Genomic DNA, 16,068 nt, shown 5'->3' with positions numbered 1-16,068 from the left:
CCTGGGGGGATCATTGTAGCCAACCTCCACATCTGGGAGAGGGAGGCCAAGACGGGAAGGGACCTGCCCAGGACAAGAGACAGCCTGGTCCTGGCACGAGGCCCCCAGACCGGCTGACCAGCACCGCAGCCCTCTTCTTGACCTGCGGCCCCCCACCTGCCCTCTCTGGGGCCCTCGCTGACCCCCCACTGGCCGTGGAAGCTTCTGCCCTGACAACAGTGGTGCAGAGAAGGGTAAGGCTGGCCAGAGCTGCCTCACAAGGCCAGCCAAGCTCAGCATCAGGCGGGGGCTCAGGGCCCTTCCAGGCCAGCACACCCGTCCGACCCAATCAGTGGCAGGGGCCCAGGCATGCATCTGGGATTCGCTATGCACGGACCACAGCCCAAGACAGGGAGCTGGGAGAGCAGCCCAGATGAAAAGGGCAGGATCAATTGTCCACCAGTGTCTGTGATCCCAGCAGTGGGATGCCTTCTGGAAAGTTCTCTGAGGCAGAAAGAAGCCTCCGCCCAGGGCCCCTCCTGCCCCTGGCATCCTCAGATCCCACAGGGCTGACCTGCCTAAGTATTCCCGGGGTAGTGAGGTGGGCTTACTGTTGACCCCCAACTGTTCTCAAAGCACTTTTGCACAGGCCGCCCCAGCTGCACCCGGGTATCAGTGCAGAGCCACCCACGAGGGTCTTCCCACCATTCTCACTGTCATCTGCAGCCCTGGGGCCCTGCTCCAACCGTGGCCTCCTCCAGGCCCAGCCAGCACTGTACCCACCAAACGGGGCAGGGGAAACCCCAGAGCTCCCTCTCTTGCTCCTGGGAGCAGCTAACTGAATTTCTCCCCAGGAAAGCCTGGCATCAGCACTTTCTTTCCCCCGGGCAGGGCCGGGGGGGGGCGCGGGGGCAGCTGATGGTCAGGCTGGGCTGGTGCTGGAGCAGGGGTGGCCGAAGGCAGGGCAGGGGGCAGAGTCTGCTTTGCTGCCCCCCCACCACATACCCTGGACCTCCGCACTGGCCCAGGAACGTTTGGAAAACTATCGCCTTTGGAGAATTTTTCCCAACAAAGCTGTGGCAGTGAACACGCAGGGAGCGAGCCCATGTGGGCACAGATGGTAATCACTGCAGGCCTGGATTGGGGGAGCCAACCTGAAGGAAAACTTGGGGTCTACCCACGCATACTGGCCACCACCTGCCCCAGAGCCCCTCACTGCTGCCTTGGTCCCACTCTCTCCAGCTCCTGAGCCCCTTGCCCACCTCCTCCTCTCAGATTCTTACTCCAGACAACCCCCGGAGGACTCCTGGTTTCCTACCCCTGGACACCTCCCCATTAATGCCAAACCTCAGCCAGCTGGCTCCAAAAATGGTTTCTTAAGGCATAGTAGCTGCTGATTCTCTAGCTTAAGATTGAGATGCGGGGATTTTCAGGGGGAGGGGGAGGCTTCCCGACCTCTGACCTCTGAGAACTGGAGGCTGGGATTCCAAGGCCCCCTTGGTTGATCCATTTCCCAGGAGGGATGCCAGAAGCAGGACTTTCCTAGCCTGATTCCCCAAAGATCAGGCGGTCCCAATCCGGCCCCTTTCCCTGCCTGGGGCGGCCTATCCCCCCCCCCCCCCACCTTCCCCAGGCGATGCCTCTGCAGCCGGGCTGCCCGCCGGGCCTGGAGCACTCTCTGCGCCTGGACCTTGTAATTATGTCCCACAGCCCGGGAAACCGCGGGCCTCGCAGCATCTGGCTGCGGTTGCGAACTTTTGTTTCAAGATGCGCGACTATTTATAGAAGGAAAACGGGTAGGATAGTAATTTCCTAGGAGCTGGAGGAGAAATTGGCTGCGCCTCTATTAAAAGGGGGTGGGGGCACGGCATTTATTAGGATTGCGGCCGCGCGGGAGGTGGGGGTGGCGCACGGAGCGGGAAGGCAGCGCCTGCCCCCTCTGGCCGCGTTAGGCGACCCCGGACGTGGCCCGCGTGCAAAGGAGGGGGAGGAGGAGGGGAGGAGAGAAGGGGAGGGAGAACTAGCTCTGAGGTTTAATCAGTAGCATCCAGCTTAAATTCCCCCAAACGGCGGTTCCATAAATCAAACTTCTTTTTAAATCGGAGGCCAGAGCATATGCGTCCCATTAGGAATCGGGCGAAGCCGCTGCCGCGCCGACGCGCCCCCTCGGCTCCCTGGGCCCGGCCCGGCCCTGCCTGGAGCTTCCCGGAGCCCGGTGGGCGCTGCCCGTCCCGACGCACACGCGCGCCCACGCTCCGCGCGCTGCCTCGGCCAGGACCCCAGGGCGCACCTCGGCCAGCCGCACGCGCGCTGCGCGTCCCCCTCGCCCCCAGGTGAGGAGTAGGCAGTGGCTGGGTCGGGCGGCTCAGCGCGGCGGGACGGCGCGAGAAGCCGCAGCCGCCACCGAGGACAGCTTGGGCGCTGTCTGGTGGGGCGCAGAGGGCACGTGTGCGCCGGTGTGTACGCGGGGGAGCGGGCGTGTGCGTGCGGCTCTCCCGAGGGCGGCCCCCGCGGGTCGACCCCGTGGATTTATAAAGGGAAGGGGATCCCGCTGGTCCGGGACTCCGGAGGGACCGCGCAGGGAATCCCCGCGCCGCCGCGCGCCCTCCCGCCCTCGCGCTCGGTGCGCACAGTCTGGTCCACCCGGGCAGTAGGGCCTCTGGCGGGCCACGCTCTCTCTGACCCCAAAGCCGTAACTTCTCACTGCTGCAGCCGCCCCCCACGTCCTCCACCTCGGCGCCTTAGGCAGACGAGGAGACCCAAAGTCCCAGCCTACCGAGCGCGTCGGGCACCCGGCGCCCCGCCCAGGGACTCCGCTGCCGAGTTTCCTACCCGCCCGGCTCCTGCGCTGGAGGCCGAGGAGAGGGCTTCCTCCACCACCACCCCCTCCCCGCCCGCCCCGCGTGCGGCCCGCGGCACTCACAGGTAGCTGCCGCTGGACAGGATGAGAAAGATCTGCGGGCAGTACACGGAGAGGAGCGCGCCGCGCGGCGACAGCAGGAGCATGGTGGGCCGGCCCTCCTGGAAGGGCTTGGCGGGCCCGGCGGGCAGGACGCCTGGGCCAGCTGAGGCCGGGGTCTCCGCGGCCCTCCCCGAGGTGGGGCGGCGACACCAGGCGCTAGGGACCCGGGCGCGCGGGCCCCAGCGCAGTATTCGTCCGTGCCCCGCCGCCAGGGCCGAGCATCGCGCTGGGGCTGGGGCCGGGGCCGCGGCGGGCGCTGGGGCTGGAGTGTGGAGCGAGGGGACGGGCAGTGGGCAGCGGGTGCGCCTCGGCGGCTGTCTAGCCCTCCGTCCGTCGATCGGTCGGAACCGGCTCTGTCGCTCGCTCTGGCTCAAGTCTCCAAGTCTCTCGAGGCGCGCAGCTGCCATTGGACGGGCCGCCCCTACATCCGCCTCCTCTGCGGGCGGGTTTTTTAAAGGGGAGGCTGACCGGAGCGTGCGACAGGAGCCGCCCCCAGGGCTTGCCCAAACTGCCACGGCCCCTATCCCCCCACCTCCCCGCCCAACTTCAGCGAACCGCACGGCTCCGGCCTGCTCTGGAAGGTGCACCTGGGGGGAGGCACCGCCGCGTAACCGCGCGGGGGCGTGCGTTCCTCTTGGGGGGCTGTGCTCGGTAGTGTGTTCTCGTGTTCGCATGCATGTGCCTGCATGTGCCTGTGTGTGCCCGCGGGAGCGTGGGCGCGTCTGTGAGGGCGCAGGTGTGTGCGCACAGATGCGCTGTGTGTGCTGCCCTTCGGCTGCGCGCGCCCCTGGGTTTGGTTAGGCTGGCTGTGAGTCGCACACTCTCACCCTAACCAACCAGGCCCAGCCAGGCAGGGCTCACCTGTGCCCATGCGCACTGGTGTCTCTGTAGGGTCCTGCCTCAGTGCCTCTTTCGAGAGGCAGTGAGAAGGCACCCCTAATTGGTTCACAGAGGCCCCCAACTTTGGCTTCCCCGTCTCACTTCTTTTGCTCTCCTTTGAGGGGTCGGTTGGGTTAGGTGTAGGGAGGAGCAGATTCACAAGGACACACTTCCTAAACAATCCTTCTTCTTCCAGTGATTTTTTTAAAGGCCAGAAACCCACCTCCTATTTTGAGGTTTTGAGTCCCACCTCCTATTGTCTGCCAAGCCTGGCTATATATGAATGATCTTCCAGATACAGTGTAGACCCTGTCAGCTGGGGCGAAAGCACAAGGCAGGGATGATGACAAGAGAGGTCTGTGAAGATATGGCCAGTGGTCCAGGGGTGGGGCATTTCCCATCTTCTAGACCTGGCATGCAGATTCATGCCCAGCAGCCAGAAGCAGGGGGCTGCCCCCTTCACCTTCACCCCACCGGATCCCTCTGCCTCTCCCAGGGCAGGAATGGAGCAGGGCTGATCCTGGGACTTCGTAACCCCATTCCAGTGGGCAGAGGATGCCCGGATTCCAAGGGCTTGTCCCGGCCCTGGCTTGGCCTCCCTGAGGGCTGCAGCCTGGAGCCTGCTCAGTCCAAAAGTGAGGAACTGTGACTCCCCAAAGCCATCTGTTTTGAAATTGCTCAAAATCCAAGGCAAACTGACTCTTGAGGCCCTGATCCCCAAAGGGATTGTGAGGCCGGAGTTCTCCAACCCTGCTGGTCTGGGAGCTTCCCCCAGGGGCTACACGTCTGTGTGGTGGCTGCGTGTGCACGAGTGGGGGAGGTTCCCGATGCACATTCATAAACGTGCACACACAGGTGTAGGTTGGGGGAGGGCATGATCATGGAATATCCCCCCAGGGCATGCAATCTCTGACGTTGGCTTGGAACATCTATGGCCCTAAAATCCACTACCTGGAGGAGTCCCCAGGGTGCTGATACTGAGGTCATTAACAGTGAGGAAAGCTTGGCTGTGCTCACAGGTGTTTATTGGGCCCCCCTCCCCCCAGGGTGCAGGCACCCAGGACGAATCTTCACAGTACCCAGTGAAGGACATGCTACTGTGATCCCACTTCCCGGATGAGGGAGGCAGCCTGGGAGATTAAAGCCTCCAGCCAAAGCCACCAATGAGGAGTGAGGGGGAGGAATGAACCCCAAACCTCATCTTTACTGCACTGGACTCCCAAGTCATTAACCCCTCGGGTCACATCTGGGTCCAGCTCCCCCCTCCTCCCTGCCTTGTGCGGCCAAGATGGCTTTACTATAAAGAAAGCAAGACCCCTGCTCCAAGGTGGGCAGGCAGGTAGCGGCCGAGGCTCAGCCCCCTCCCCTTAGCAGATCCCGTGGTGGCTCCCTGGTTTTCCCGGATGTGGTTCCACAGGGTGTTTGGAGATTAGGTTTTCTCCTCTCCCCCCAGGAGTGTGTGTTTTAGGGGGCACAGCGGGGTCAGGGGGAGCTTCCCACACCAGGACTCCTGAGTGGAGGCAGAAGGCAGCGCCTGGCTCTCTTGCCCACTCCCAGAGAGGCAGGCACACAGGCCGGGTCTCACTCACTGGTCTCTCTCTACTCAGACACGGGCCACCACCCTGTTTAGGATGGCCAGAGCCGCAGTCCCATTTACAGAGGGGAGAGGGAAGCTGCCTTGTGTCCGGAGGTCGGTAGGTCCATCATGTAGGCCTCTGAGCCCTGCAACCAACCCTGGGAGCCCAGGTTGGGCACCACCTCGAGCTCCTTTTGCTGCCTGGGGTGGGAAGGGAAAGGTCATAGAGCACTTCCCACAAGCTGCGGGGGCGGGGTGGGGGGGGTGTTCTTTTGGATGACTCCTGTTGAGAAACTGGTGCTGGTGCTAGGAGGAGAGGTCAGTGGTGGAGGCCAGAGCCAGTCCCAGCTCTGGCTATTACTCTCGGAGACAAGTGACTTGGCCTCCCTTGCTCAGTTTCCTGATCCTTAAAACGCGGACCTAAATCTAGGATGGCCAGGAGCAGACAAAGCCTTAGTGCGGAGAACCAGAGAGAGCCTCATTAGGGGCTGCCCATTACTTTGGGGGGTACAGCGAGAGGAACTGCAGGGGCTGCAGATCCAAAACAGTGCCTCCCTCCCAACCCCCACCCCCTGGCGGACTCAGTGCAGGCACCCTCACCTCCGTAGACAAACACCCAGGGACACAGCCTACACAGACCCACAATAAACAGAACCACCAGCCGCGGTAGGCATGCCAGCCTGGGCCTGCAGAACTGAGGCTAGGACAGGGTCTTCCAGCCCTGCCTCTGCAGCCCCCGGCCTCAGTTTCCCCATCTATAAAATGGCGGAGGGGGCGACAGAAGGACCGGCGATAGACGAGATGATTATCAGGTGGTGCTTCTACCTCTCAGCCTGGGAAACCGCGGCTCCGTCTCCCGCCGGGCTGTTCACCGGCTCTGCTCTGGCCAGGGCCCGGCCTGCCTCCTGGCCCCGGCGGCGCACAGTAGGGGCGCAAGGCGCGGCAGGGCCCGCGGCCGTGGGCGCCCCCGAGCGACGTGCACCGCACCCCCTCACGGTCACATCGGCCCCCCCACCCCCACTTTGAGCAAGGCCGAGACAGATTCTGTCTAAAGGAGATCGCAGCTCAACAGGTAAGGACTCGGCTGGGTTCAGGAATGTGGAAATACGACTCGGAGCAGCTACTGCAGCGAGCAGCGAGCGCGGCCCGCCGGGCGCCCGCCCGCCCGCCGGGCCGCGCGAGGGGGAGCGCAGCGAGAGGGGGCCGGGCCGAGGGCCCAGGGCGGGCGGGGGCGCGGGCCCCGGACCGAGCCCGAGGCGGCCGGGCCCGCCGCGCGGCCCATCCCGAGCCAGCCGGACGAGTTGTCAAGGCCATTTCAACTCGTCCGGGTGATGGATAGGGTCGAAGGGCCCAGGCAGGTGCCCCGGCCTGCAGGCTTGCGGCCGGGGTGCTCGCCCCCCGCCCGCTCAGGCCTTCCCGGCCGCCCGACGCCCCCGGCTCCTGGCCCCGGCGCGCCCTCCAGACGGCGAGCGCTCGGCCCGGGCTCGGCGCCCAGCGCAGCCCGGGGGAGGGAAGGCGCGTCCCACCCCCAGGGCCTGGAGCCCAAACAGGTGAAAGTACGCGCCGGGCACGCTCGCCGCTACCCGCGAGCCTGGCCGCCGCCGTCTGCGCGCCCTGCTCTCCTTCCACCAGCCCTGTCCTCGGCGCACTTCGGGAGTACCTGCTGTTCGTGGGGCTTGGGGGCGTCTCTGCTGGGCCGGGGCGAGGGTCCGACACACAGGCCAGCCCCGGATCCCCAAGAGCCGCCTGTGCCCCCTCAGGCCCCACGTCTCTGCTGCGACCCTCTGGAACCGGTTCCTCCCGGCTGCCCCTACCCGGGGCTGCGGCCCCTGCCCACGGGGATACTCACCCGAGCTTCACGTAGAGGACGCCAAAGCAGAGAAACACGTAGAAAATCCACTTGCGAAAGTTTCTGTGCATGATCCAGGGAGGGGGGCTGCGCCATAGACAGCGGCGGCCGGAGGGGACGCGCGGGCCGGGCAGGGAACTGGCAAGGGCAGGGGGCTTCGGTGGACCGCTCTCAGCCAGCGCTGCGGCTCGGGCGGCCGGCGACGCGCGGGCACTCAGCGCGCGCTGCCACCATGGTGAGCCCGGGGCGCCGCCGCCACCGCGTGCGCCTGGTTAGTGACCTGGGCCGGGAACGGCGACCTCGGAGCTGGGCTGAGAGATCGCTGGGCACGACGAGCGCCGGCGGGGGCCGGGCCGGAGCACTGCGGGCGGGCGGGCGCTGCCTCCACTGGGCGCAGCCGCCTGGGGCCGTGCGCGCCTCGCCGAGCGCCGCGGCGGCCAATGTGTCCGCACTTGTCCGCCTCCCCAGGTGACTCGCGGCCCCGGCAAGCGAGCTGCGAGAGAAGGAGCGCGCCCCAGGTAGGAGGATCCGCCTCCCGCCCGCCCTCCTCGCTCGCCGCGCGCTCTCTCTCTCTCGCTCCCGGGCTCTCCCCTCCCTTTTCTCCTCCCTCCCCCGTGACACACAAACACATCCACCCCCCCCCACACACACACACACACCCCTGCCCAGGCCCGCTTCCTTCCGATCGGCCTCCTGGGACTGGTCAGGGGGAGGGGGATTGGGTGCGGAGAGTTGGGGGGGGCGGCCCGCAGGGGAGGGTGCGTCTCTGAAGAGACACCTGCGGTTGGGCTGGCCGCTCCTCTACGCCTGCAAGGGTGGGGGTGGGGTGCGGGAGAACGTCCGGTACAGGTGGTGGTGGACCCTCGGCTTCCAGTCTCTAGTGGGGGTGGGGGTGGCAGGGCAGAGACCACCCACCCCCATAGCCATTCTTGGCTCGCTTCCCCTCCCCCCAGCAATTATACGCTTGGGGTCCTCCTGGGCCACACCCTTAACCCAAGTATCTGCTGCCTCCCTTGAAGACGTGGATCAGAGCCCTCCCCCAGCACCCAGGGTCACCCCCACCTGTGAGCACTGCTGCCAGAGAGACTACCTCAGAGGGGACAGGGAAGGGACAGACAGGCCTCGCCTGATGCAGGCGGATGGCTCGCATGCCATCCTGCAGAAGCCATTGGACTAAGCACCGTGATGGGGACGGATAGGAGGATGTTGAGGGCCCCCCTTGGCTTTGGGAGAAGCTCCCCCCCCCAGGGGTTCCCTGCTTCGCCTCTTCCACTGCCTCTGCTCAGTCTCCTGGGCAGTTCCCCGGCTCAGTGTTCATGTTCAGAGCCCGGAGCGCAAGGTCCCCCTGGCCGCAGTGACTCGAACGCCCGGAGCGGTTCAGTTTGGCACAGCCCCTGGAAGCTCTGTCTGTCCTGAGGGGCAGGCCGGTGACCCGCCACCTTACAGCCATCCTGGCCACGCTCCTCTGCTGTTCCGCGGGTTCACAGCCCTGGACGCCCTCAAGCCTGCCACTCTTGGGTGAGGGGATGGAACTGAGAGGTGCTTAATTGCGGAGGACCAGCCAGACCCGAGACTCGCTGGGGTGGAGTAGGGCGAGGGCAGTTGTTTCCAGCCACTCTGGATCCCACCTAACCAAGCTGGGGCAGGAGGACTCTAGCTCAGAACCCACCTACCCGCACCCCTGCAGTCCTGCTCAACTAAGTGCCCCATTCCCTCTTAATCATTTTCAATTCCCTAAACCTTTGCCAGGACCTCGGCGCAGGCCATTCCTCGGCCCCTGGATGCGAGGCCCCGTGGGTGCCGCTCTACCGGGCCAGGTGGATGGGGAGGGATCCCAGATGAAAAGGGCGTTGGAGAGTAACCACAGGCAGGGAAATTGAGGCACAGAGAGACGTGAAGGGACCGTAGCAGCCTCATTCACAGTGTTGCCTGAGCCCCAGCGCCCCGGACGTCCCGTTCAGTGAGCATGGGAAACTGAGCGCTGGAACCGGAGGGTAGGCGCGGAGCCCCACGCAGCCGGCCTGCGGCCGGAGCGGGGCCCGCTGGGGGTGGGGACCCGCGGGACGAGCTGCGCGCACGGGCGGATGCTGCCACCCGGCGGCGACACCGCGGACGCTCGGACGCGGGACGCGGGACGCGGGCACTGCGGGGCCGGGGCGTCGCGGGCCTCCGGTCCACGCCGGCTGCCGGGCTGCGAGGTGAGGGGTGTCCCCGACCCTATTATCACAGAGTCCGGGGACCACCCCGCGTCCCCACAACCGCCAACCCCAGTCTCAGTGTCCGTTCACGGGGCGAATCCTCAGGAGCTGTGGGGCGGTGGTGGGGCTTCCCCGCTCAGGTCGGGGCGACCACGCCAGAGCCCCCGGCTGCGCGGACCCCCAGCCGCCCACCCCAGTCCGATCCCAAACCTGAGGTTGGGTTGGCTCCAGAAGCAGCTGGGCAGGGTGGGGCGGGGAGAAGGGAGGGTTATGGCGGACGAGCGGGCAGGACGCCTGGGCTTGTTCTTGGTCTCAACCTGTCTCTGTGCCTCAGTTTCCCCGGGAGCACGGGAGGTAGAGCAGCGCCTCTCTGGATGGAGAGGGACAGTAGCGCAGCGTCGTGCTGCCCCCTGCTGGCCGCGGCGGGAGGCGGCGCCGGGGACAAAGGTAGGCGGAGCAGGGCTGGGTTCAAGACCTATAAGTCGCTCCCTCCACAGTGTGTGCTTTCTCCTCGGTGTCTCCAGGGGAGTCTCTGAATGGCTTCAAGGTTGGGGGAAATCTGGGGTGGTAAGAGCTCTATGATTCCCCTTCCTGTGTGTGTGTGTGTGTGTGTGTGTGTGTGTGTGTGTGTGTAGACGGGTGCACACACTAACACACATACCAAACTCGTTCCTGCCCCAGGGCTTTTGCACTGACTGTCCCTTCTAATGCAGTGCTCTTCCCCGGTTCTGTGTGACCCCAGCATAAATACCGCACATCGCAGGGGCCCACACATTCCTCCTCCCAAACATATTCACTGGTACTCTCTATCCTAACAATCTACTGTTCCCTTTGTGACACAGAGCACAATATGCCATTACTTGCTCCCTGTCTACCACCAGCCTATAAGCTCTATGGAGACCATCTTCACATCTGCTTTGGTCCTCGCTCAGTTAAGCGCTCCATAAGCAATTGTCAAATGAACAAATGATTTTCCAGGAGGCAGCCAGCGTCCAAGACCCATAATGTTACAAGCCACAGAGAGCAGGGACCTGACATCGACTCCTTTAAACATTGCGATCGAGCTCAAGCACCGTCTCCAGGACCACACCCCTTTCTTGCTGCCTTTCTCCTGCCTTGCTCTTGCATCTTGTTACTGGTTCACTGACAAGTGTTTTCTGAACCCCCACAACTCAGGTTACACTGAGTGTGTGTTGGGCACAGTCTAGATAAGGAGCAGGTGCCCGACTTCAGGACCTCACGCATCCTTGTGCAACGGTGCTATCAGACTCATTGCACAAAATGAGGAACTGAGGTAGAGAAGGAAGTGCTTGGCCAAGGTAACACCAGTAGGTGAAGCTGGGACTCGAACCCAGGTCCATCAGGCCCAGAGCTTGGGCTCCTTCCACTGCACATCTCAACCGGCAGGGAGACTTGGCCTGTGCCTCATGGAGTGGAAGATATGGGGCAAAGCACCCGCATCCTGAGGCTGGGAGTCCCCAGTTCGATGGGGGAACACAGTGTGGCATGAGGCCAGAGGACAGCAGGCCCTGAGGAAGGTACCAGCAATACTGGGCAAACCCCTGGGGTAGTGAGGTGCATGAGAAGGGCCTGGAAAGCAGTGGATTTGTGGTAGCAGAATTCCTAATGGCTCTCCAAAATGTCCCGCCCTAATCCCCAGGACCGTGAATATGACAAGATAGCATGCCCATTCCCGTACATGGCAAAGGTGTGACAAGGTCACTCATCAGTTGACTTTGAGTTTGTCAAAAGGGATCATCCCGGTGTACCTGACCTAATCCCACCCGCCCTTGATAAGCAGAGAATATTCTTGTGGCCTTGCGGCAGGGAATTCCGATGGCTTCTAGGAGCTCAGAGCAGCCCCCAGCTGACAGCTGCGAGGGACCGGGGACCTCAGTCCTACGGTCACAGGGCCTGAATTCTGCCCCTAAGTCCCCAGAGCCACCAGCTGAGCCCCTGCCTTGCCCACATGTGGGTTTGCACATTGTGAGACCCGAAGCCTAGAACCAGCCACACCTCGCCCGACTTCTGAGCACAGAACTTTGGTGTAACAAACGCATGTCCTTTTAAGCTACTACATTTGTGGCAATCGGCCACACAGCAATATGAAACCAATACAGTGTGATATGGACATGCAGAGAGAGGGAAGCAGAAATCCAAGTGATCGAACAATATGAACAAGGGCTGCTGGGTGCTGGGAGGTCGTGGAGCAGAGTAAAAGATGAAAACAGGAGGAGACAGGGGCTCAGACACAGAGAGGCCAGAATGCCAGGCTGAGGAGCATGGACTCAATTTCATGGGCACTGGGGAGCTATTGAAGACTCATGAGGGAGAGAGGCCCACCTGAAGTGGGCCCTGAATGCAGTGTCCCAAGCTTGCCTGACCAGCCAACCCCTAGGATGAATCCAGACCTACGTCTGCAGGATGTCCTGGGGAAGGGGCCTGGGGATCTTCATGATGAGTAAACACTCAGTTGGCTCTGGAGATCAGCACATTCGGGAAATACTCCTATTGGACAACTGTACAAACAGTTGAAAGTTCTGAGTCTGTATCCCAGATCATCTCTGTGCACGAGGTTTTCCAAAGCCCCTGTCAGGGGGTGGGAAGGGGTTGTGGGGAGGAGCCCCCCCTTTGTGGGAGGGGCAGAGCACGCTCTGGTGAGTGAGAACCAGAGCCCACCTGGGAGAAGAGGATGTCAGAGACAGATGAGCTCCAGCAGAAGCCCGAGAGAGCCTTCCGGGGAGTCCTCCTGACTGCCCCCTATGTGCTGCCAAGGGCTCCCCTGGAGAAGGGCAGACAGAGCTTCCCCCTTTCCCAGGGGGAGAATGAGGACCCCACCGCCCACCCAGAGCTTGACGAGATTGCATGGGGTGCCCAGAAGCCCAGAAAACTAGAAGGAGTGAGCACCTGGATCCAGCATCTGTTCACCAAGAATAAAATGTGCAGGCTCTCCTGTGACTTCTGATCTCTGCAGGGGTTTTGAATCCGGGACGTGAGGCATTTGCTGGCGGGCTCAGGGCCACCTTGGAACAAACTTGCTGTTTGGCTCAAAGGGGGTAGGGGTCGGGTTGGCCCCTGCAGAGGGAAGCATCACCAGTTGCTACCTTGGTGACTGGGGGTCTTCCACCTGTCTCAACAATCAGGTCGGTGTCATTACCTGCACTTACAGGTGCTGGGCAGACTGAGGAGCAGAGAGAACCCTGCCAACCCCAGCTGAACTGTGATTCGAGAGAGAGATCAGCCTTTAGTGTATTGATCGCTGCCCCGTGATCATATAAGAAAAGCAGGGAAAGAGTTTATATTGTAACAATACAATTGAGAGAGACCAGGCGCCACCTACTGGAGGACAGTCACTTGGCCTGGGTGAGCTGGAGACAAAAGGACGTGGGACCCTCAGGATTTGGGCCCAGAAAGGCGGAAGGGGGGCAAGGACTAGGGGCCAGCATTGGGAGGACACTTGGGGACAGCGGGGGCCAGTCTTTGAAGAGTTGCTTGGACATGATCCATCCCAGGGAGGCTCAGCCAGTGCCTGAGGATGGCCATCATCAGGAGAACGCCGCACACTTGCCTGGGTGGAGGAGCTATGGTTCGGATGAATGACCCGACCATCCCAGGACAGAGGGGGTCCCCAGGATGAGAGACTTCCAGTTATAAAACCAGACAGTCCCAGGAAAACCGGGCCACGTTGGTCACCCTAGCTACAGCACCTCTTTTTCTCATTGCTATGGATCTGGAACCTTCCATCAGTTCTCAGTAGCTGCAGCATATAATCCATGAACTTTCCATCGGGAAGACGTCTGTCTGCCTGGGACCCAGGATTTCTACTCCCTACCAGATGTCCCTGTGCAAACACCTTCCCCTCCCTCTTTTCAAAGACCCAGGACACTCAGAAGCCCCTCTGTCTATTCTCATAACTGAAGCATCCAAGGCAAGGACAGCTTCAGGCACAGCTGCATCCAGGGCTCAAATGAAATTACTAGTGATTTCTGTTTTTCCTACCGTCGGTTCTGCTCACCTAGAAGTTAGCCTCAGCATCAGACAGGCCCTCTCCACCTCACCCAGCGGCCCCTCCCAGCTCAGTCCTCTGTCTTTGCGGCTCCACAACAGCAGAGGAAAGAGCTTCCTTTCCCACCTTCCAGCAGCACATCAAGATGGACTGTCGCTGCCTGTGAGTGGTCTGGCCTGGGTCCCTGAGCCAGGCACTGTGGCCAGAGTAGGAAGCACGGGCCTGGGTCCCATGGGGTTTTGGAGTCCAGGTTAGGGTCATTCTCATCCAGATGGCACAGACTCAGAAAGGGGAAGTGGTGGCCCCTCGAGGAAAATGAAGGGAAGCGAGTGAGTGCTGGGCAGGAAGAGAGCCAGAGTCCACCACACATTACAAATGTTGTATTTAACACACACGTATAGGACAGGCTCCATTCATTCGTTCAACCTCAGTGCGGCCCTGAGGAGGGAACTGAGGCACAAAGGGGATGGGGTGGGGCTCAGGGCCTGGAGGGCGGCACAGCCCCAGAAACTTGCCACTGCACATTCCGTCAGTAGGCCAAAGAAAGGCCACAGGAGCCTTTCCAAAGATGCCAACAGGGCACTGAGAAAAACTCAAGGCCTTTTCCTGATGTGAGAAAAACAAGCAGGCCACAAACAGAAACTTAGAAACCGGGGCCAGAGACTCATTCCCATGACGGGAAGTACCTGATTGATTAGCTCTCCCTCAGCCCTGCCCCAAGGCTGGCCTTTTGAGCCCTGGACTTTCTGGGCTTTTGATGTGAGCCCCTAATGCCATTCAGCCTCGAATCTGGGGCAGGGGTCTGTGGTCCACCATTCGGCCCTACCTCTGGGCCTTTTCCCTGCTGTTGCATGCTGTTCCCCATCTGGAATTCCTTTCCCTCTGCTTTCCACTACATTTTACAGCCCAACTTTGACCACTGACCTCTCGAGCTGTTAGGCTGGATCAGGCCATGAAGGACACTGAAAGCCAGGCCAACACCTTGGACTCTGTCCTAGGCAAAGGCCAAACACTATACACCTGGCTGCCTGAGTAAGCTGGGGGTTTTCAACAGCAGCACCATGGACATTTGGGCCTGGATCGTTCTCTGTGGTGGGGGCTATGCTGTGCCCTGTAGCCCCCACCTGCCAGACCCATGTAGCACCCCTCCCCCTGTTGGGTCTCCAGTCATTGCCAATGTCCCTTGGGAGAGGTGTGGGGGCAGAACGCGCTGATACAAGGCTTGGACTTTTCTGTGTGGAGGATGCAGGTTCCACACCCATTGCCTGCCCCCCACCCCATGCTACTTACTGTGTTTCTCTGGGCCCCCTAAGCCTTCGATTTCACAGCTTTGGGTCTGGAGGGTGTGGCCCCAGCTCCTTAGCTTAGTGCAGGAGACCTTCTCTCCAGGGTCAGGTCCTGCACCGACCTGCCCAGTAATCCCGCTGGTACCATGTGATCCACTCAGACCCTAACAGCAGTGCTTAAACAAGGTACGTGTGTATTTTTCTTTCCCATAAAAGAAGTTGAGATGTAGGAAAAGTAGGACTAGTATAAAGGCCATACATATCATCCAGGACCCAGGCTCCTGCCAGCTCCTTGCTCTGCCTTCTTGAGCATGTGTCTTTACCTCCAAGTGCAAGATGGCTGCTAGAGTTCTGCCATCATATCTACTTTCCAGGCTGCAAGATGGAAGAAGGACCAAAGAAGGACATGCCTTGCCCCATTCCTGGACTTGCCCACTTACTTCTCCCTGGCTAGAACTTGGTCACATGACTAGTCCTAGCTGCAAGACAGGCTGGGAAATGTAGTCTTTTAGCTGAGCAGTACTATACCCAACTAAAATTGGAGCTGTTATGAAGGCAGATGGGGAGATGGATATTGGGGCACACAATCACCAACCTCTCCTCACCCTGTGACCTACTCAGATGTCCCCAGCCTGGATTCACCCAGCCTGTGGGCAACTCATTATTCAGACCTCCTCCCTGGGGGTTCAGCTCGGCCTAGCCTGCAGCCAGGTCCAGGAATTTTGTGCTAAAGAATAAGGGAACAGGTGGACACCCCCCCACCCCCACTCCCAGCCATTCCTGTTCTCAAGAAGAGTGTTGAGTAGGACCCCTGCTGGGCTGATCCAGTCAAAGCCATTGACGCAGGCAGGGCTGGGGAGGTGCAGGAGAGAGGGTCGCCGTCTAATGCAAACACTTCTGTTTTCTGCTCCTCATTCCTGTGCTGCTACATCTAGCTTCATGCACTCTTCATGCCTCCAAAACCAGGTGTATTCTTTAGAAACCAGGACTGAGTCACTAGCTTCCCCAGCCACTCGGGGAGTGACTGGCCAATCATTTGGGCGAGTGGGAAACTGAACCAGGGACTCATCCTTAAAAAGCTGGATTAGCTGCTGAAATGTAATTGCAACTGTAGCCATAATCCTATTTGCCAGGTTGATCGCCCCAAATTAATGGGGTGTTTGTTCTTTGTCTCAGGCACCAAGAGCCATGGCACCAGGGCTGACCACTGACTGTGGTGACACCTGGGGATCTGCATCCACGCCCCACATGACTCATAGTCAAAGTACCAGGTCAGAGCCCTTGCTTTAAGGGTGGGAAGAAAGCAGAAGCTCAGGGAGGGAGAAAGCTGCCA

At 61.2% G+C, this 16,068-nt stretch overlaps 1 protein-coding gene across 1 annotated transcript in view; it reads right to left on the bottom strand.

Annotated features, from left to right (window-relative positions):
- WNT7B (Wnt family member 7B) overlaps positions 1-7,402 on the bottom strand; it is a 49,417-nt gene extending 42,015 nt beyond the window's left edge. The window contains exon 1 of the mRNA XM_021687811.1: positions 7,246-7,402. Within this exon, the coding sequence (XP_021543486.1) occupies positions 7,246-7,316 (71 nt within the window). The 5' untranslated portion in view covers positions 7,317-7,402. The remainder of the gene's footprint in view (positions 1-7,245) is intronic.
- Positions 7,403-16,068: the final 8,666 nt, after the last annotated feature.

This window comes from Neomonachus schauinslandi, chromosome 5 (assembly GCF_002201575.2).
Source record: "Neomonachus schauinslandi chromosome 5, ASM220157v2, whole genome shotgun sequence".
Taxonomy (NCBI): Eukaryota; Metazoa; Chordata; class Mammalia; order Carnivora; family Phocidae; genus Neomonachus; species Neomonachus schauinslandi.
The sequence above is the reverse complement of the archived record's forward strand: the minus strand, read 5'-3'. Positions and strand labels throughout refer to the sequence as shown.